Here is a 21,236-nt window from a genome sequence, read left to right as displayed (position 1 = left end):
ACACGACACTTGAGATTGCCACAAGTTCTCAAACGTCGTATAGTTGTGTTCTTTTATTCTACGTCGCCCGTCTTCGCAGCAGCAGAAAACAACTCGTCAAATTGAGTTCGAGGATTTATTTAGCATTACATACATACAACTGCACATCTAGCAGAACTCAAATAGAAGCTTTTTTACATACAAATCGCGCTGGCATATATAGTAAACTAGCAGTTAAGCCCGGCTTCGCCCGGGAGTAAGCGGAGCCCTGTAGCAATTTAAGACGTTCGCTATCCCATTATCATTAGCTTTACCTCCTTTGTTTGGATACAAAAAAAGAGTTATCTCCCTTACCTTCTAGAAATTTCCGGAACTGTCCAGTTAATTTTTCATTCTTCATTTCTTCCCCTCATAGGAGCAATTATAGCGAGTCTCTAATATCACTGGCATGATGTGCTTGCTACAGGTGAACAGTAGGCACTGAACTGGTCTTGCACCATATAGGCTGTATTCAATAAATGGGAGGTCCATAATCTGAGAAAGGAAACAATGAATCAAGAAACTAAAACCCAGGTGCACATCTGCGGCACCTAGGGAGTGTACGTGCACACTATCTTGTTCCTGCCTCTTGCCATCTCAGAGGTATGGCGACCACAGACAAAAAAGAGTTATCTCCCTTACCTTCTAGAAATTTCCGGAACTGTCCAGTTAATTTTTCATTCTTCATTTCTTCCCCTCATAGGAGCAACAGCGAGTCTCTAATATCACTGGCATGATGTGCTTGCTACAGGTGAACAGTAGGCACTGAACTGGTCTTGCACCATATAGGCTGTATTCAATAAATGGGAGGTCCATAATCTGAGAAAGGAAACAATGAATCAAGAAACTAAAACCCAGGTGCACATCTGCGGCACCTAGGGAGTGTACGTGCACACTATCTTGTTCCTGCCTCTTGCCATCTCAGAGGTATGGCGACCACAGACAAAAAAGAGTTATCTCCCTTACCTTCTAGAAATTTCCGGAACTGTCCAGTTAATTTTTCATTCTTCATTTCTTCCCCTCATAGGAGCAATAGCAAGTCTCTAATATCACTGGCATGATGTGCTTGCTACAGGTGAACAGTTATCTCCCTTACCTTCTAGAAATTTCCGGAACTGTCCAGTTAATTTTTCATTCTTCATTTCTTCCCCTCATAGGAGCAACAGCGAGTCTCTAATATCACTGGCATGATGTGCTTGCTACAGGTGAACAGTAGGCACTGAACTGGTCTTGCACCATATAGGCTGTATTCAATAAATGGGAGGTCCATATTCTGAGAAAGGAAACAGTGAATCAAGAAACTAAAACCCAGGTGCACATCTGCGGCACCAAGGGAGTGTACGTGCACACTATCTTGTTCCTGCCTCTTGCCATCTCAGAGCCAGAGGTATGGCGACCACAGACAGACAGACAGACAGACAGACACACAGACAGACACTCTCTTTTATTATATGTATAGATACTCAATCTCGAGAATATTCCAGACCGAACATGATACAACTACATTATACGAGCCGTGCATGGACTAAACTAGCGACATTCTCTATGACGTACATCAAAAGCGCCGACGCACTTAATCCGAACGAACGCCACGAACTCACGACTAAAACAGCATGGTAAACAACTTGTTTTGACAGGACTAGAAAGTTCACCTGCATTCTCGTCCAAGCATAAATATTGTGTTTACAAAATATAATATCGGTACTTTCCCACAAAGTACAAATAAGTCAACCACATGCAACACACAAAACCGAACCAAAGCTCAGCAACGGCAGCGTTTCCTAACAGGGGGGGTTCCTCCTTTTTTGGGGGGGCAGAGCAGGCGCGCGAACTAGGGGGGTCCGGGGGCATGCTCCCCCGGAAAATTTGTGAAAAACGGTTAAAATCTGTGCAATCTGGGCCTTGTTTTGAGGGTTAAGAGCAGCATTGTTTTGGTGCTAAAACTAGTAAAAGTCAAAGCAAGGTACATGCTTTTTCCAGGGGTGGGGTTCCGGAACCCCTGGAACCCCCCCCCCCCCCCCCTGGGTCCGGCCCTGACGGATTAGCAAGGACTATAGTGTAAGTTTAGCAGGAATGAAGGGTTGCTGAAAGGTTGGTAGAATCAACCACCCAAGGATTTAATGTACACAGTGGGTTTGATTTAGTCGTTTGCCTAGACGGCTTACAGTTTGACACGAACATTGGACACATAGAAAGCGAGAGGTTAAGTCAACTAAGCACAGGTTTGTGGTCACAAAGGATTGCTGAGGATTCTTAACTGGTGTTTTGAAACAACACTGCGAGGTTGAATGCTTTTGCCGGGAGAGTTTTATTTGATCGTGTGAAACGCGTGGAGAGAATGACGTTTGAATTCTTTTGAGGCATCTCCCGATCCATTGCGGTCATTTGTGAGTCTCAACTGTTGTTTTACTATAAACACTCACAGCATAGATCATTGCTTGTGTGAAAAACCGTCGAACGCTGGAGAAGAAGCTCATGTGAACAGTGTTTTTTTTTACCGTTTATAAGGGGCTCCGCTCACATATATATGTAACTTCAGCAGGACCAACGACGCACTGCAGATTATCACTGCCCACTACCACGTTGCATGAAAGGAAAACAGGCCAAGTACTCGTCATAATCCCTATCGCGGCATAAACAATAGGCCGTGCGTCGTCTGTGCCGCTGAAACTGCGCAGGTATATTCTGCCCATAACGAACGTGTTCGTACTCTACAGTATCTGGTGTGGCCTTGTCCGGTGTCACGATTTCATCTTTCGCCTGTGTACATAATTATTTCCCCCTCGACATATACTCAAGACTGAAATGTTGTTTCCTGGTAAAATTAAGAAGTGAAATTATGTATGGACGAAAAGCATGTCAGTTTCTTGCATGTGAAGAAAATTGGTGGTAAAATTTAATAGATTTCACCCCCAAAATCGAATTCTTCGAAAACGTGTACTGAGTGGTTACGTCCCTTGAGTAAGAAGGAAAACATTTTAGGATGAATCAAATTTCTAAGTAAAATAAAACAAATTGGTTGGACAAATTTGGCCCCATGAATGTAAGGTACACAAGGTCGCTCATCAGTACTATCGAAGGGTGGTTTTTTTTGTTCAGTGTAGAGTTTATACTAGATCAACGAGGCCGAGAAGCGAAATATCAAAACGGCGAAAGATGAAAACGTCACACCGGTACCGCAGTGTAGAGTTTATACTAGATCAACGAGGCCGAGAAGCGAAATATCAAAACGGCGAAAGATGAAAACGTCACACCGGGCCTTTATAGGGGAAAGGGGTGGAGGACGTTCCTTTGGGATAATTTTCTTCTCTCTGGACGGGTATTTGTCTTTTTCTTTTCTTAACTGTTGTTTTAAATAACACTACTCGACTGATCGCTTATGAGGTTTAAGTCGTTGATTAAATCGCTTGGCCTTGGAAAAACAAAACAAAACAAAACATTCGCGTGAGTAAGATGTATATAGTGATCTGTTACCGTTTCTGTCCTTTTTTTCCCCCCAAAAAATGTTCTCGAAATTAAATAAAGCATTCTTTCAGCCAAAAGTCTGAACAATCTTGTATGTGAGTTGGGTTTTTTGTGACCAAAACTGAATGACGCGCACATTCCGCCACCCTTTTCTTTCTTTATTTGGTGTTTAACGTCGTTTTCAACCATGAAGGTTATATCGCGACGGGGAAAGGGGGAAGATGGGATAGAGCCACTTTTCAATTGTTTCTTGTTCACAAAAGCACTAAGGCCAAAAAAAAAATAGTCTGTTTACGGTAACCCGACCGACCCTATTTTTTTCGCGCGACCCTAGACTTTTTTTGGGCATTTGGGAGAAAAAAGAAAAAAAAAAAACCGTAAAAATATGGTTTTTTGGAAAAAAAAAAAAAATCCCGACCTACCGACCCTATTTTTTTGGCCTATGTTACCGTAAACAGACCTATTTTTTTTTTGGCCTAATCAAAAATTTGCTCCAGGGACTTGCAACGTAGTACAATATATTACCTTACTGGGAGAATGCAAGTTTCCAGTACAACGGACTGAACATTTCTTACATACTGCTTGACTAAAATCTTTACAAAAATTGACTATATTCTATACAAGAAACACTTAACAAGGGTAAAAGGAGAAACAGAATCCGTTAGTCGCCTCTTACGACATACTGGGGAGCATCGGGTAAATTCTTCCCCCTAACCCGCGGGGGGATTCCGCCACCCTTCTGTTTATTATATCATATAATATATATAATATATATATGACGTCAAGAGCGAGAATGCAGAGAAATTACGTCATGAGCAAGGAAGGTCATCCTTTACTCTGTGTGTGTCTCCACCGCCTACATAGTCAGGTCGTCATTTCCCGATTTTGACCTTAACCCCTCAAAAAATACCTCGGAGAATGTTTTGACTGTTTTGAACTCTGTGATGTCTGTAGATTACAGATCCGACGGATGACACTCTGTCATCCTTGGGCATTTTGATGTATTCAAGATGGCGGACAAGATGGATTCCAGACTGCAAAATAGTCGAAACTGCATGCTATAAACTAGCAGAACTGTATTTATTTATGTTTTCCGGGAGATAAAACGGGAGTTAATATGCATAACAACAGTTACATGATTAGCAGACACTATAACCCGAATCGCTGGTCTGTTGAGGAACCGTTAAAACTGGTTAACGGAGCAGGATGATATAGTTAGTTTTAGCAATATATTTTTTCAGTTACAGCTAATGGTTTAAGCTTATAATTACGTGTTGTGGGCTTTGATTACTGTTGCACTTTGCTTGACCTTCATCGCATTTCAAGGTCATATGAATGTCAAATGTTCATTCAAATGATAAAGGATTATACTATTTTTGAAGATAAAATGACGAAATGTCTTCTTAAAACTTGCCATGAATAAAAACGTTCACCAACACTGAAGGTCACACGTTTTCAAGGTCAAACAATTTCAAGGTCATACATTTTAATGTCTACAAAACCATCACTTAGCACGTGCATCACTACAAAGATCACTGTCAAGAAGACGAAGCTGAGATTGTATGGCAATGTAAAAAGAACAGGCGGGCTCTCCAAGACCATCGTACAGGGTATGGTGCGCGGAAAGAGAAGATAGAGAAGACAAATGAACAGAGGGACAGATATCATTACAGAGTGGATTGGAAAATGTTTTGCAACTTCCCAAAAATTGCTCACAGCCGCCAGAGGTGGAGACAGCTTATGAAGCGCTCGTCGTTGAAGTGACCCTACCATCCTGGTGGGTTCCAGAATCAATGAGTGACTTGGTCGGTGAGCAAGCAGATAACAACTTAATCCTGGAAAAGTGGTTGTAATACCCAGAATAACTTAAAGTTATCTTGTGCTCTTTTTAAAAAAAAGATCTAGTCAGGTGAGGAATGTATACATCAGACGAAAGGCCTTGTAAGGTGTCACAGCGCCAAGCGATTGACACCATATACACAGTGTTGTGTCAGTTAGTGACGCCCCGAGGAGGTGTATTAGGCGTCATGTCAAGAGGCTAAACCTGATGTACCATGTCTCATATACAAAAGACCTCTATCTCATAACGTAAAGGTCATGGCTACGAACCAGGGATACTGGTTAGTATGCACTTCACCTCGCCGATGACCACACAGGATGATGTGTAGTTCACCACTCCAGATGACCAGGCGGGATGACCACGCTGGTTTACCACACAAGATGACATGGTCATGCAGTGAGTTTCCAGTTTGAGGGCAGCCACCATCGATCCTTTTTTCAATTGCCGAAATGGTAGCGGATGACTATGACTGATGGCCAATAAATGACCACGCCCGATGATTACGCAAGATGTCATGTAGATTACCAGTACGGGTGACCGGTGAGAATTGCCAGTGCGGATGACCAGTGTGGATGACCTGTGCAGATGACCATGAAGGATGACCAGTGCAGATGACCAGTGCGGATTACTGGTGCGGATGTCCAGTGCAGATGATCATGAAACATGACCAGTGCGGATGACGAGTGCGGATGATTAGTGCGGATGACCAGTGCAGATTATCATGGACGATGACTAGTGCAGATGACCAGTACAGATGATCATGAAGGATGACCTGTGCGGATGACCAGTGCAGATGATCATGAAGGATGAATAGTGCGGATGACCGATGCGGATGATCACAAAAGGATGACCAGTGCGGATGACCGCAAATGATGACCAGTGTGGATGACCGATCCAGATGACCAGTGCTGGTGACCGGTGAAGGTGACTGTTGCACATACCCAGTGCGGATGACTACGATGGATGACCAGTGCGGATTTGTGCAATTTCCAAGGAGTAGACATCGACATAAGATGGCACACGCACATTGACCGACTGCGCAACCACAGCATGCTGTTGCACATGGTAAATTTCTCCACAGCCACACTTCAAAATTAGCATGACTTCAGTTGGTGTAGGTTCTACTCCAGGCGGTTTTCTGCCCATCCTACAACCACCCAGAGTCAACCGGATCAAGATTTGGAAGATCCCCGTAGAATTGCAATACAGCCCTTTTCAGATGGACGTTCAGCAATGGGCTGATGTGGGCGGTAGTTTTTGATTTATGTGGACTGGTGCTTGGAGGTTCTAGCTAGCCAGGTTTCATATCTCTCACGTGATATGTTGTTTGAGATTTTGCACCTGTAGCACTCGCTTACAAACTGCGACATTTGCTGAAAGACTTTACCGATTTTCACGCATGGATCTTCTGCAGAGAAATTAAGCACTCCTACGAACACACATGGTTAATGAACAGCTGTCACCAGATGGCATACGCTTCCATCTAAAATAGCTTTATCGTCTGGTAAACAATCAAATTGGAGAAAACTAGTCTCTCACGATGTTCTTTGATCATCGCTTGTAAGATCAATTTACAAGTTTTATCTTCGACAGTGAAACCTGTGCTTTGGAACACCATACGCACTAATCACAAGTCCACGAATAACACAGGTTTCACATCTTCTCAGCCTGGATGTAATTCCATACACACTCATGTGCAAATTGTTTCCATTTAGCAGAATGAAACACGTCAAATGCCTTTGTTTTTTGTCTTGGAAGAGGAGCTCAAGTACGGACACGGACAACACTACAGGCCATACTGTACGTGTCGTCATATTACTCATTACGTTTTCCCGACGTCATGAAGTTATGACGCCATTCTAGCCCTTTTTTCTATGGAATGCCTTTTGTGTCAAAACAAAAAAATCAACATTTCCTAATTTTCCTATAATTAATTTTGTCTCAATTTGCCCAAGGATTTAAAGATGTCATCCTGCGGATTTGTAAACTTCAGGAGTTAAACTACCCAAAACCATTAAAACATTTTCCGAGGTATTTTTCAAGGGGTTATTGCCCTGCCGTAAGGACTAACATTCCAACAAGGAATTTTGAAAGCAGGGAGCACACTAGAGGTAATGGAAGAGGTGGTGGGAGGAGGTAAGAATTAGATCTAGAAAAGAGCTCTTCACAGACAGCCTACTGGAGAATCAAACCTTTTCGGAGCCGATTGCAACACTGAACAAGAATAACCCGAGGAGAGTTCAACAACCTCAAAGGATTGAATCTGAGCGGCGGAGACACACACATAGTAAAGGATGACCTTCATTGCTCATGACGTAATGTCTCTGCATTCTCGCTCTTGACGTCATTCTATATTTAACTTTTCTTCGAAAGTACAAGCGATCGAGTGCACAGTAATTTTGGCATTTTTAGCAGCGCTCTCATTATAAATTTCTATATATTTATCTAAAAGTGAGCAGCGTACATCATGTACATAATGGAAAAGATGAGGGACGAAAATGTTTGAGGTAAAATGTCACGTCCACTTAATATAACATTTTACCTCTGCTCTTTATGCTGTTTGAGTGTGTGTAGGAAACAGCCCCATTTAGTTGTCAGCGTGTTTATTGTCAAATGTCACGAATAGCACGTGAGTGGCTACTTAGCGCATTTCTGTGTGACACAGCAGTGTTTGCTAATAGTAATAGTTGGACAATTGTTGTGTTTGTCAAGTTTGCATTGGGGTGTGTGTGAGTGTGTGTGTTTGTGTGTGTGTGTGTGTGTGTGTGTGTGTATGTGAGTGAGTGTGCGTTTTAGAGTGAGCGAGAGAGAGAGAGAGAAAGAGAAAGAGAGAGAGAGAGAGAGAGAGAGAGAGAGAGAGAGAGAGAGAGAGAGAGAGAGAGACACACTCACACAGACATAAAGACAGACAGAGAGACAAGGACATTCGGTGAAAGACAAGGACGAGTCTATACACGTTAGATGCTAGATGTTTTACAACCTGAACAGTCATTATACATATTTACTTCTACGAAAACACGATACTTGAGAGAAACAGGCAGACACGCAGAAAAAGCATAATCGGACATAGACAGGCACAGACAAACAGAGCTAAGACACGCAGAAAAAGCATAATCGGACATAGACAGGCACAGACAAACAGAGCTAAGACACGCAGAAAAAGCATAATCGGACATAGACAGGCACAGACAAACAGAGCTACTGAATGGATGACAAACAGTTAGACACGCAGATACAACTTAGGTACACCGATACTTATCTGACAATCACGAACTTCGTCCTAATCACAATCCTTGACCTCTCTCCACCCAGACCACCCCACCCCAATCAACTCGAGCTAAACAAACCCCAACTACCTCCCCACCCCCCCAAAAGCCATTTGTTTGTTTGTTTGTTTGTTTGTTTGTTTGTTTGCTTAACGCCCAGCCGACCACGAAGGGCCATATCAGGGCGGTGCTGCTTTGACATATAACGTGCGCCACACACAAGACAGAAGTCGCAGCACAGGCTTCATGTCTCACCCAGTCACATTATTCTGACACCGGACCAACCAGTCCCGAAAGCCATCATACTCACCCCTCCCCCCAAACCCATAAATTTACGCCCACCCCCAAACCAACAAAACCATCTACACACACACACACACACACACACACACACACACACACACACACACACCACCACCCTCTTTCTGCAGCCCCCCCCTACCACCACCACACCCACCACTACCAACAACATCAAAGAAAGATACTCACAGCAGCAACGGGCACATAGGTGGGGAGGATCTCCGTGTGCTGGAGACTGGAGGTCAGGGAACGGACGTTGAGGTAGATGCCTCCCACCACCAGCCCCAGAACCTCGACAAGGGCTCCAAGGACCAGGAATATCCACAGACGGCTTCCTCCGCAACATTCCCACCGCTTCCGGCGACTCACGCTTCGTCTGCTTCCGCGTGCTCCAGAACTCGTCTTATCTCGCGCCATGGTGAGATTTTGAACGAGAGTTGGGGGGTTGTGTTGGTCTGAGGAGGCCTGGACAGTGATGTTATTCTGCAGACTCTGTGAGCGATGAAGATCTTTGCTTTGTGAGTGTAGAGTTTTTATGCGGAGAGTTTGTTTTGCTGATTTGTGTGCAGTAACCCAGTTTCAGCTCTGCGGAAGATTTCACGTGATATGAAGAATGTTTTCACAGGTTTTTTTCAAATAGTGCTAAACTGCGCTGCTGTCGTCGTGAATGTTTGTGTTCTTTGTTTAGCTGTTATTAAGTGGTACACAAGGTATTCATTACTTGTTTCCTTATTCCTTGTCGAAGTTTCCTGCCACACACAAACATTGCGGTATTTTAATAGCAGCCTATACTCAAAGTCTGAACTAGGCTTGCCGGTTTGTCTTTCCAAGGTCTTCACAACTTAGTATTGTGCAGTGCAGTGCAGTGCAGAGTTGAAAAACACAACCATAAAAATCACATGAACTTTGTCTCCACATAAAAGATCCTTCGACTTGAGCGATCTTTACGAATTAAACACTGTCAATTATAGACCTGTTCCAGGTGTAGTGCAAAAAAAAGGAGTTGAACTACACAGAAAAGTGAATCACAAAGGCGGTGTCTGCACACACTAAAGATCCTTCAAGTTCAACCCAAGACGAGTCTTTTGGGAATTAAACACTGAATTATAAACCGGTTCCAAGTGCAAAACAGTGTTGAAAATCACAATCATGAGAATCACAAAGACGTTGTCTGCACACACTAAAGATCTTTCAACCCGAGACGAGTCTTTGGGGAATTAAACACTGAATTATAGACCTGTGCGTTCTCCCTATTCGAAAACCCTTTGAAATTTTCATTTCGACTGAAGTCATTCGTATCTCTCAGTCTCAATCAGTCACGCAAACAGTCAGGTATTCCACAAAGCACAAGTAGCTCATAACGGAACTTTTTTCCTTCAATGTTGAACAAGGCCTTCAATTTACGATCCATTCTGTCTGACACAAAGGGGTTCCAATCCAGTCTGCGCTAGACACACAGCATACACTATAGAGCCCCTCTACTGGCAAGAAATACAGCCCCTGTGCTGAACGATTGTTGCACGAGAACAAAATCCCTTGCACGAAAAGAACAGCTGACGATAGAAAGGGCTACTGTTGTCTATACACACACGGCAAACTTTCCTGCGCAAAGGGTAGAATACATAGTACATGTATACACCACTGCTGCATTTGTTGCTGCTGAACTTTTATATCAAATATAACATACAGAGCACAATCCGTTACACGAACAAATACTAGTACAGCTGACTGTGACAACACTCACAGTCTAAAGTACAGGCGAGGCAGACCCCCGCTGCATTGTCCTTGGTGGGCGTTGATAACAAACGCACACCCCAAAGAAAAACAGCCGGGATTTCTAGCAATCTTTGACTGCTAATATTGAATCCAGTTCTCCTGATTCATCATGTTGTCTATTATGTGGTTGTGTTGGTAGTGGACTCACAGCGGCTAAAGATCCTGCGCAGGAGTCACCAACTGCTACGTAGCCATCAGGAAATCCCCCTGGACTGTTGAAGACGCGTGTTAACAGCGAAGTTAACAGTCCTGAAACAGAGCAGCGTACATGAAAGTAATACAACTAGAAACTGCGATGTTGCAATGTTTTCAAAATATTGTGCGGTGTGGAATGAAAACATGGGAAGTGCTGAAAAGTAAAAAAGTAAATGTTGAGGGGCTTATTGTCCGTCAGGTCTTAATTGCCTATAGATATATATTGGACATGAATTGGTTTATACGATTCGAGTTTTTACGCCCTCACGGCTTTTGATGTATGCGTGTTTAGGTGGTATCAGCCATCTGCACTTATGGTAGAATGACCAAGATCTTTAACGTGCCATTGTGGTGACACGGGGGTGGGAGATGGATACCGTCTCTGGGTCTGCACATAAAGTTGACCCGTGTCCGTCCCGGCCCGGATTCGAACCAGCGACCTTTCGATCACAAGTCCAGTGCTCTACCACCTGAGCTACCCGGGCCCCGGGAAGTGCTGATGTATTTTGTGCGAGCTATATAATAGTGTGTGTGTCTGTGTGTGTGCGTGTGCGTGTATGTGTGCGTGTATGTGTGTGTGTGTGTGTGTACGTTGTGTGAGTGTGTGATGTGTTTAATGTGTGTACGTACGTGCGTGCGAGTGTGTGCCAAAAAGGGATGGATGCAAACAGACAAACCCCATTACTAATATGTTTGTCCCCAGACACCACCCCCCCCCCTCTCCATACAAAGCACATACATAACAGTCGCGTGTTCTTCAACCCCCCCCCCCCCCCTCTCCATACAAAACACATACATAACAGTCGCGTGTTCTTCAACATGCTCTTTTTTCCCCCGGTAACAACTCTTTGCAATATTAATGCTTTAATGACAGCTTTTCTGACAGTGTCTTCGTCGCTTTCTTTTGTGGAGGGCACATCAAACAACGCAATCAATATTTGCCCTTTCGTTCTTTAAATGCCATGGGTTTCGCAGAATCCCTCAAGCATGCATGACCCCATTGAGTCACTCACTACCAACATATCTGGACACATTGGTAATAGTTAGTAATAGTAGAGGTAGAAGCAGCAGTCGTTACAGTTGTAGGCGTCGTGGGAAGTAGCAGTACTAGTAGTAGTAGTAGTAGTAGTAGTAGTAGTATAGTGGTAGAAGTGGTTGTGGTAGTGGTAGAAGTGGTAGTAGTAGTGGTAGAAGTAGTAGTAGTAGTAGTAGTGGTAGTGGTAGAAGTGGTAGTAGTAGTAGTAGTGGACTTTTTTTTCTTTATTTGGTGTTTAACGTCGTTTTCAACCACGAAGGTTATATCGCGACGGCGTAGTAGCAGTGGAAGTGGTAGTGGGAGCAGTAGTAGCGGTAGTAGTGGTAGTAGTAGTAGTAGTAGTAAGAGGAGGTGGAGGAGGAGGAGGAGGAGGAGGAGGAGGAGGCGCCGGAGAAGGAGGAGGAAATGAAAAGCTGCAGTAGTAGTCGAAGTAATAGGGGTAGAAGAGGTAGTGCTAGTAGTAGGAGCAGTAGTACTATTAGTCAGTATGTAGAATTAATAGGAGGAGCGGTGCATGGTGCTCCGTTCAAAAACAATCTAGCTAGCCAGTCAGCCAGCCAGCCAAAGCAAGACCGACAGACACGAACATAAACACAAACACGCATACATACAGACACAAACACACACACACACACACTGACCCTCCCCCAAACAACAACAACCACACACACACACACACACACACACACACACACACACAAACCCTCTCCTAACACACAAAGCCCAACCGGATTCAGTCCTGACCCACACAGACACCATCAGACAGATTGTGCATGAAACTGACAAGCAGCTCTAGAATTTAATCAGTCTTGCGCGAGGCCGTGTCAGTTTCGCTGCACAGCGAAAGAAAACACGTGCAACTCAACAAACAGAGCACTAATTACAACCAGGCGCATCCTCGGGGGGCCAAAAAAGAACCCTAATTCCATCACCTCCCCCGCCCCCCCCCCCCCCCCCTCCCAAGGGAAAAGACGGAAGAGAAGGGGAGAAGAAATTAGCGTAGCGGACAAGAGGCGATTAATTAGACACGTCCAATGGTGAAAAAGTCGCAATCAAATTGCGTCCCGAAGTGATGAAGTTTTCAATGAGAAAGGGGACACGGGATCCGTTTGCAAGCTGTTTAACTGAAGAGGCGTGCATTGTGAAATGTGATACGGGATGCTGAAGGTTCGAGCTTAAATGCAAACACTCTGTCACACACAATCTCTGGAAAGAAGTTTTGGGTTTGTGTGTACGTGTGTGTGGGTGTGTGTGTGGGGGGGGGGGAGGGGGGTAATGGGTTAGTGTATTCGAGGAGGGGAGGGGGTGGGTGGGGTGTGTGACTGTCGGTGGTGGTGGTGATTTGTAATTGGTGTGTGTGTGTTTGTGTGTGTGTGTGTTCGGGACTCTTTACCATAATTATGCGCGTGCGCAAGCTTTATCAACAAGAAATTATTGAGACATCCACGCAAAAGACAATGCATAGAAAGACAGGCAGACGGTGACTTGTCGACACTATCATTATTCCAGGTCAAGCATCTCCCTCTCCTTGTCTCTTTCTCTCGGTATGTCTGTCTGTCTCTTCCTCTCGGTATGTCTGTCTGTCTCTTCCTCTCGGTATGTCTGTCTGTCTCTTTCTCTCGGTATGTCTGTCTGTCTCTTCCTCTCTGTATGCCTGTCTGTCTCTTTCTCTCGGTATGTCTGTCTGTCTCTTTCTCTCGGTATGTCTGTCTGTCTCTTCCTCTCGGTATGTCTGTCTGTCTCTGTCTCTCGGTGTGTCTGTCTGTCTCTTTCTCTCGGTATGTCTGTCTGTCTCTGTCTCTTTCTCTCGGTGTGTCTGTCTGTCTCTTTCTCTCGGTATGTCTGTCTGTCTCTTTCTCTCGGTATGTCTGTCTGTCTCTTTCTTTCTGTATGTCTGTCTGTCTCTTTCTCTCGGTATGTCTGTCTGTCTCTTTCTCTCGGTATGTCTGTCTCTCTCTGTCTCTTTCTCTCGGTATGTCTGTCTGTCTCTTTCTCTCGGTATGTCTGTCTGTCTCTGTCTCTTTCTCTCGGTGTGTCTGTCTGTCTCTTTCTCTCGGTATGTCTGTCTGTCTCTTCCTCTCGGTATGTCTGTCTGTCTCTTTCTCTCGGTATGTCTGTCTCTCTCTTCCTCTCGGTATGTCTGTCTGTCTCTTTCTCTCGGTATGTCTGTCTGTCTCTTCCTCTCGGTATGTCTGTCTGTCTCTTTCTCTCGGTATGTCTGTCTGTCTCTTTCTCTCGGTATGTCTGTCTGTCTCTTTCTCTCGGTATGTCTGTCTGTCTCTTTCTCTCGGTATGTCTGTCTGTCTCTTCCTCTCGGTATGTCTGTCTGTCTCTTTCTCTCGGTATGCCTGTCAGTCTCTTCCTCTCGGTATGTCTGTCTGTCTCTTTCTCTCGGTATGTCTGTCTGTCTCTTTCTCTCGGTATGTCTGTCTGTCTCTTTCTCTCGGTATGTCTGTCTGTCTCTTCCTCTCGGTATGTCTGTCTGTCTCTTTCTCTCGGTATGTCTGTCTCTCTCTTCCTCTCGGTATGTCTGTCTGTCTCTTTCTCTCGGTGTGTCTGTCTGTCTCTTCCTCTCGGTATGTCTGTCTGTCTCTTCCTCTCGGTATGCCTGTCTGTCTCTTCCTCTCGGTATGTCTGTCTGTCTCTTTCTCTCGGTATGTCTGTCTGTCTCTTCCTCTCGGTATGTCTGTCTGTCTCTTTCTTTCTCCAAAGAGGATATAATAGTACATATAGAGAGAGAGAGAGGATGCGAATATCTCTCTCTCTCTCTCTCTCTCTCTCTCTCTCTCTCTCTCTCTCTCTCTCTCTCTCTCTCTCTATTATGGTGTCATGGACAGAAAGCAAGGCGAAAGTGACAAAATGAAAATGACACGGCAAAAGCTCTCGGCACAAAAAGGTCCCAGACACATGACAGACAGCGGAACGTTGAATGTGACAAGCGAACAGGTGCACGGTATTGTGCGGCCTGTAACTTCACACTAATCGCACATTGAGTTATGACCAGGCTTGTCTGTAAGAATGAGGTGTTCTTAGGTTAAGGGGGAGGGGGAGGGGGGGTGGGTGGGCCATGGTGTGTATACATGTGTGTGTATGAATGCGTGTGTATCTGTACGTGTGTGTGTGTGTATGTGTGTGTGTACGTGTGTGTGTGTGTGTGTGTGTGTACGTGTGTGTACGTGTGTGTGTGTGTGTGTGTGTGTACGTATGTGTGTGTGTGTGTGTGTGTGTGTGTGTGCACGTGTGTGTGTGTATGTGTGTGTGTGTGTATGTGTGTGTGTGTGTCTCTCTGTGTGTGTGTGTGTACGTGTGTGTGTGTGTGTGTGTGAGTGTGTGTGTGTGTGTACGTATGTGTGTGTGTGTGTGTGTGTGTGTGTACGTATGTGTGTGTGTACGTATGTGTGTGTGTACGTGTGTGTGTGTGTGTGTGTGTGTGTGTGTGTGTGTGTGTGAATGTCATGACTTGGGTGTTGGGGGGGGGGAGTTTTGAGTTATACCAATATTATGTTTGCACCCTTCTCTTTTCCTTAGTCTGTCTGCCTGTCAATCTCTCTGTGCCTATCTGTGTCTGTGTCTATCTATGTCTGTCTGTTTCTCCCTCTATTTCTCCGGCTCTCTGTATGCATGTCTGTCTTTGTATCTCTCTCTGTCTCTGTCTGTCTGTCTCTCCCTCTCGGTATATCTCTCTGTCATAGGAAATAGAAAGAGAGAGTGACTAGTCGAACAAGAGAGAGAGAGAGAGAGAGAGAGAGAGAGAGAGAGAGAGAGAGAGAGAGAGAGAGAGAGAGAGAGAGAGAGAGAGAGAGAGAGAGAGAGAGGGAAATTTCACGGGGAACAACATGAAGAAGGCATGGGAGGGGTTGAATGTCATGAGTGGCTACAAGGGGAAGAAGGGTGGGAGTAAGGAAAAAAGCAACGCTACGCAGTCAGATGCAAATGATCTCAACCAGTTTTATGCACGCTTCGATAAACATGACTTCAGCGGGGAAAGGAAGGCAATGCGGGACAGGTTGACCAGTGATAGTGGGCTTACGGAAGGAGATTCCCCAATAGTGGTGACGGAAGAAGAGGTGGAGAGGGGGCTGAAGAATGTTAATGCTAGCAAGGCGGGGGGACCAGATGGGATGATGCCCAAAGTTTTAAAACTATGTGCAGAGCAACTTAGTTATATTTTTTCAGTCATTTTTAACATGTCGCTTGGTGCTAGCAGGGTACCGGCCCTATGGAAAACTTCATGCATTGTTCCTGTGCCAAAGAAAAAGACTGTGATAACCATGAATGACCTGAGACCTGTGGCACTTACTTCTGTTTGTATGAAAGTCTTTGAGAGAGTTGTTTTGTTCAAATTGAGTGATTGTGTGAAAGATTTTATTGATCCATGTCAGTTTGCATACAGGAAAAACAGGAGTGTTGATGATGCTGTGTTGAATGTTTTAAACAAGATCTACTCTCATTTAGAAAAGCCTGGCTCTTATATTCGCTTGATGTTCTTTGATTTTTCCAGCGCTTTTAATACTATACAGCCTCATTTAATGGCGGAGAAGCTTTTTAGCATGAATGTCCCAGCAGCAACCATCCTCTGGGTTATGGACTACCTGACAAACAGGCCACAGTATGTTAGGGTGGGGGGGCAATCAGTTTCAGACACAATCTGCACAAACACAGGGGCACCACAAGGCACAGTACTCTCACCTTTTCTTTTTTTTCTCTACACAGGCACGTTTCATGATATTGAGGATTGCAGTTTCCCTCTCACACACAATATTCCAAAATAATAAATAGTCAAACAGGGGCCAAAAAACAGTTTGCACCAAGAGTTCAACTTTTTATCTATCCAAAACAGTAAAAAAAATTATATGAACATTCGTATTTCCAAGATGATTGGCGTTCCAAGACGCTATATCCTAAAACCCCCAAAACATGCTTTTACAACTTCAGTGCATAATAACTGCCCAAAGGTGCTGTTTAAAGCAACCATTGATAATAATTTTTAACATACTCCTTGAACACATTAATAAAAACGGTTAACTTGCAAATAAAGGGACAGTATTGATCAGAACAATGGTAAGATAAAGGACGCTACTTATATTTTGTACATTTTTTATCTTTATCGTTTCCTGTAGACCTCAGAAGTTCTAACCAGCTTAAGAAATCATTCTAAAATCGAAAAACAAACATCTATACAGTTTGTACGCAAAGTAGATTGATATTTGACACAGTCACACAGACATACGTGGGCTATGGGGCAACCCTACCCCCTAAATTTGAAAACGGGGTCAATTTCTTAACTGCATGCATTCAGCAAAACAATCCCTAAAAATTTATTTTTTTCACAAATGAACTTATGACTTTAGAAAAGCATTCAAAAATGCATATATACAACGCTTTTTCTTTGGTCCCAATTCAAGGGGGTGTGCTATTCTCAGGTAACACTGTGAACGCTCAAATGAGACTTGGTCACATGTCAAAATAGTAATCCCCCCTGTTGTTCATGGTTCGTTGGTGGGATTTTTTTTTATCTGAGCCATTGGCAAGCATGAAATGTCATCAACATTAGGAAAGACATAGTATCTCCCATTGTCTTTTGCGCGCAAACACTTCACACAGATCTCCTCTCGATCTGGCCCATCGGGGAAATGGGTTGACTTGGGGATGATCACCGCCCTGTATCTCTCCACCTTTCCATCCATGCTGACAAAGTCAGCGGTCACAAAGTCCCCAACTTGAATGTCTCACTGTGGGACAAAGAACCTGGTTTTCACGACTGGCACCACGCGGCATCCAGTGGCGTGTTGTGGGTAGACGTCCATTGATTTTGATAATAATTTTTATATTTTTAATTTTCAGACCTTGTTTTTAATCCGAATATAACATATTTATATGTTTTTGGAATCAGAAAATGATGAAGAATAAGATGAACGTACATTTAGATCGTTTTATAAAAAAATAATTTTAATTACAATTTTCAGATTTTTAATGACCAAAGTCATAAACTAATATTTACGCCACCAAGCTGAAATGCAATACCGAAGTCCGGCCTTTGTCGAAGATTGCTTGGCCAAAATTTCAATCAATTTGATTGAAAAATGAGGGTGTGACAGTGCCGCCTCAACTTTTAAAAAAAAGCCGGATATGACGTCATGAAAGACATTTATCGAAAAACTGAAAAAAACGTCCGGGGATATCATACCCAGTAACTCTCATGTCAAATTTCATAAAGATCGGTCCAGTAGTTTACTCTCAATCGCTCTACACACACACACGCACACACACACACACACACACTCACACACACACACACACAGACACACATACACCACGACCCTCGTCTCGATTCCCCCTCTATGTTAAACATTTAGTCAAAACTTGACTAAATGTAAAAAGAAAAAAAAATTCAAAAAAATGGGATAGCGGCGAAACGGGATTGCGCCAAAATGGGATGCGGTAGTAAAATGACGCTTGGCTTGTTAAATGTCGCCAAAATGGGACGGCGGCAAAACGGGATTGCACGTAAATGGGATATTGCGCGAATTATAAACGAAGGAGTAGGCCCTAAGTTTCTCGTACGAGATGTTTACTGGGAGTAAATATTTGGGGAGTAAAAATTTAGTTCCTTGTGAGTTCTTTTTTCGTACAAGATTTTTACTGGAAGTTTACTCCGTCCGAGTCAATTTTTCGTGGAGTAAAAATTTTGTGTTACACCGGTTCATGACCGTTGTGGTAACGAGCGCACATTGTTGTCTCTATATATTGTGTTCCTACGAATCGAAAGTACGATCGCCAAGCCAGTCTGTCATTGAAGGCAACGTTCGATATTTCCGTCTGTCAGCGTTGCCAACGTTCGACAGATTTTACTACTGTTAGTCACAAACTTTCAATTTACACAATGAAATGCCAATAACATGTACACACACGAATGGGAGACGAAGGGAAAACCTACTAGCGATTGAAATTATGCAAACGAACTCACAAATCCCTCACTTTCCGAATGCAAACGCTGCAAATCCGTATGCGTGCGTCGCTGTGCCGAACGTTGGGTTGACGAACGTTGCTGACAGACGCAACAAAACTTGATCAAAAGGCACTAAAAACGATTAAATGTTTTACTCACTGGGTATCGCATTCCTCTTTTTCTTCCTGCAGACGATATGAAGCGGTTGAAACGTCGTTTCCGATTAAAGGCTCGGTTATTTCCGTTAAAAACGAAGTTTGCCGAACGTGTGATTCAGTCTACAGACACCGGTCGGATCACAACAAAAATGTTCATTCTTTGCGATTTTGTGATACTGTTGATGATACACCTGCTTTCCAGTGAAGAACATCAATAAAATGATGTTCACAAGCAAGAATAACAGACAAAAGCACGCGATGTGTAAAATTAGGCTTTGCTTTGCAAACAAAGCACGTGGTTTTTTTTACTGACAGACACTTTCGGTGGCGATTGAAATTTTTTCCAGAAACGGTTTTATGCTCCCATTTGATATTGTTTCCCTATTTTCTCTAGTCAGAGACTAACCTTGTGTACTAATTGAATTAATAACCCCATTATCATAAGTTTTGTGTGTTATTTTTGTGTCTGTTGAATCACACTTTGAGATGGGGTCATGTGACAGAAGGAAATGGTGTCTGTCAGGATTCACACGTTCGCTTCGAAAAACGCGCTCAAATAATTGCTCAAACACAAACATTTTAGCTTTTATTTATTTTGTTGTATTGCAAATACCATACTTACTCATGCCAAGCAGAAAAAATGATGAAAATCAACACAGTAAGCAAGTAATTTGAAGGCAAAGTTTACACACATCAAAGAGTCTGATTACCGTGAAACCTGCCCACAGCAGATTTCAGGAGTTCTAGTGACTCCTGCCCCATAACCAAGTTTGCTGACGACACTGGACTGACCGGACTGCTGACTGTTGACGACGACTCTGACTACAGGCAGGAGGTAGATATGTTTGTGGGGTGGTGTGAAAACAACTATTTAGAGCTTAATGTGGGGAAGACAAAGGAAATGATAATGGACAACAGGAGGGGGGAACATGTACACAGGGAGATAGTGATCAAGGGGGAGGTCGTAGAGAAGGTAGAGCAGTATAAGTATTTGGGGGTGATTATAGACAATAAGTTGACATGGAAACCAAACTCTGATGCCCTTGTGAAGAAACTCCACTCTCGCCTGTACTTTTTGAGAAAACTCAGGTCTTTTAACATCAGACAAGAAATCCTTCAGATGTTTTACACTTCAACGTGCAATAGTGTGTTGTACTTTGGCTCCGTGTGTTGGGGTGGCAACATCAACAAGCAAGACAGGGATAGATTAGATAAATTCATCAGGAAAGCAAGTGGGGTGGTAGGGAGGAAGCAGGACAATTTCACATCAACACATGAACGACGACTGACTGACAAGGTACAGAAGATTTTGGCTGACGACTCGCACCCACTCAGACCGGAATTTGACAGTAGACGGACAGACAGGAGCAACAGATTCAGACAACCAACCGCAAGATCCACACGCTACAGAAATTCGTTCATTCCATCTGCAATTCACATCTTCAATTCTCAGGTGGGGCGGTAGATGCTGGTGTTGTCGCTCTGATGCACGGGGTCAGTGTTCTGTATTGTTTCAGTATTGTTGATTTTGTTTTGCATTCTACTCTCTTAATCTTAGACAACATGTGATAACCGGCAAGGTGCTGACTTTCTTTTGTGCATTGTTGATGGTGAATGCATGTTAATTTATTTTTAATATACTTTCTTATGTGATAACCAATGCGCTATATTTTCTCAGGACAAAGAACAAATGTTTATTTTGAATGTGTTATGTATGTTATTATTACGGACACAAACGCTCAGCAATGTAATTTCTCTTTTAGAGATTAATAAAGTTATTGTATTGTATTGTATTGTATTGTATTGTACTCACTCCCTTCTATTTCATCCCCAACCACATCAATCCCATCCACTACACCCAGCCACCCTTTATCTCACACTCCAAAATATCAGGGCTGAGAAGTGTAAACTTTCATCAAAAAAGAGGTGCTAAATATATAACAACAACGAAAAACCTTTTTGCTGCCAAAATGGATGGAACTGCTTGCAAAGAAAACAGAGCGTACGACGGATTCCGCTTAGAACGAGCACGTGGACACCGTGACCTAGATTCGCGTTGTCTGCGCTTTCACTCTTCTTTGCTGAAAAAGGCGTTTCTTTGTGTGAAGAGAGCGAGAAGTCTGGAGGTCTCCGGCGAAAAGTCTGGCGGCTGCAATGGTGCATGATATCTATGCAACAAAGAGCGGTGAATTGCACTAGTTTCCGGTTGTTATGTTTGCATTCTGGATGATTT

At 43.5% G+C, this 21,236-nt stretch overlaps 1 protein-coding gene across 1 annotated transcript in view; it reads right to left on the bottom strand.

The window, feature by feature from the left end:
• Positions 1-10,451, bottom strand: part of LOC138950872 (uncharacterized) — a 39,350-nt gene extending 28,899 nt beyond the window's left edge. Inside the window, exon 1 of the mRNA XM_070322584.1 lies at positions 9,079-10,451. Within this exon, the coding sequence (XP_070178685.1) occupies positions 9,079-9,306 (228 nt within the window). The 5' untranslated portion in view covers positions 9,307-10,451. The remainder of the gene's footprint in view (positions 1-9,078) is intronic.
• Between the last annotated feature and the right edge of the window lie 10,785 nt (positions 10,452-21,236).

Source organism: Littorina saxatilis, linkage group LG16, assembly GCF_037325665.1.
Source record: "Littorina saxatilis isolate snail1 linkage group LG16, US_GU_Lsax_2.0, whole genome shotgun sequence".
Lineage (NCBI taxonomy): Eukaryota > Metazoa > Mollusca > Gastropoda > Littorinimorpha > Littorinidae > Littorina > Littorina saxatilis.
Note: the sequence above shows the minus strand (reverse complement) of the source record. Positions and strands in the feature narration are given on the sequence as shown.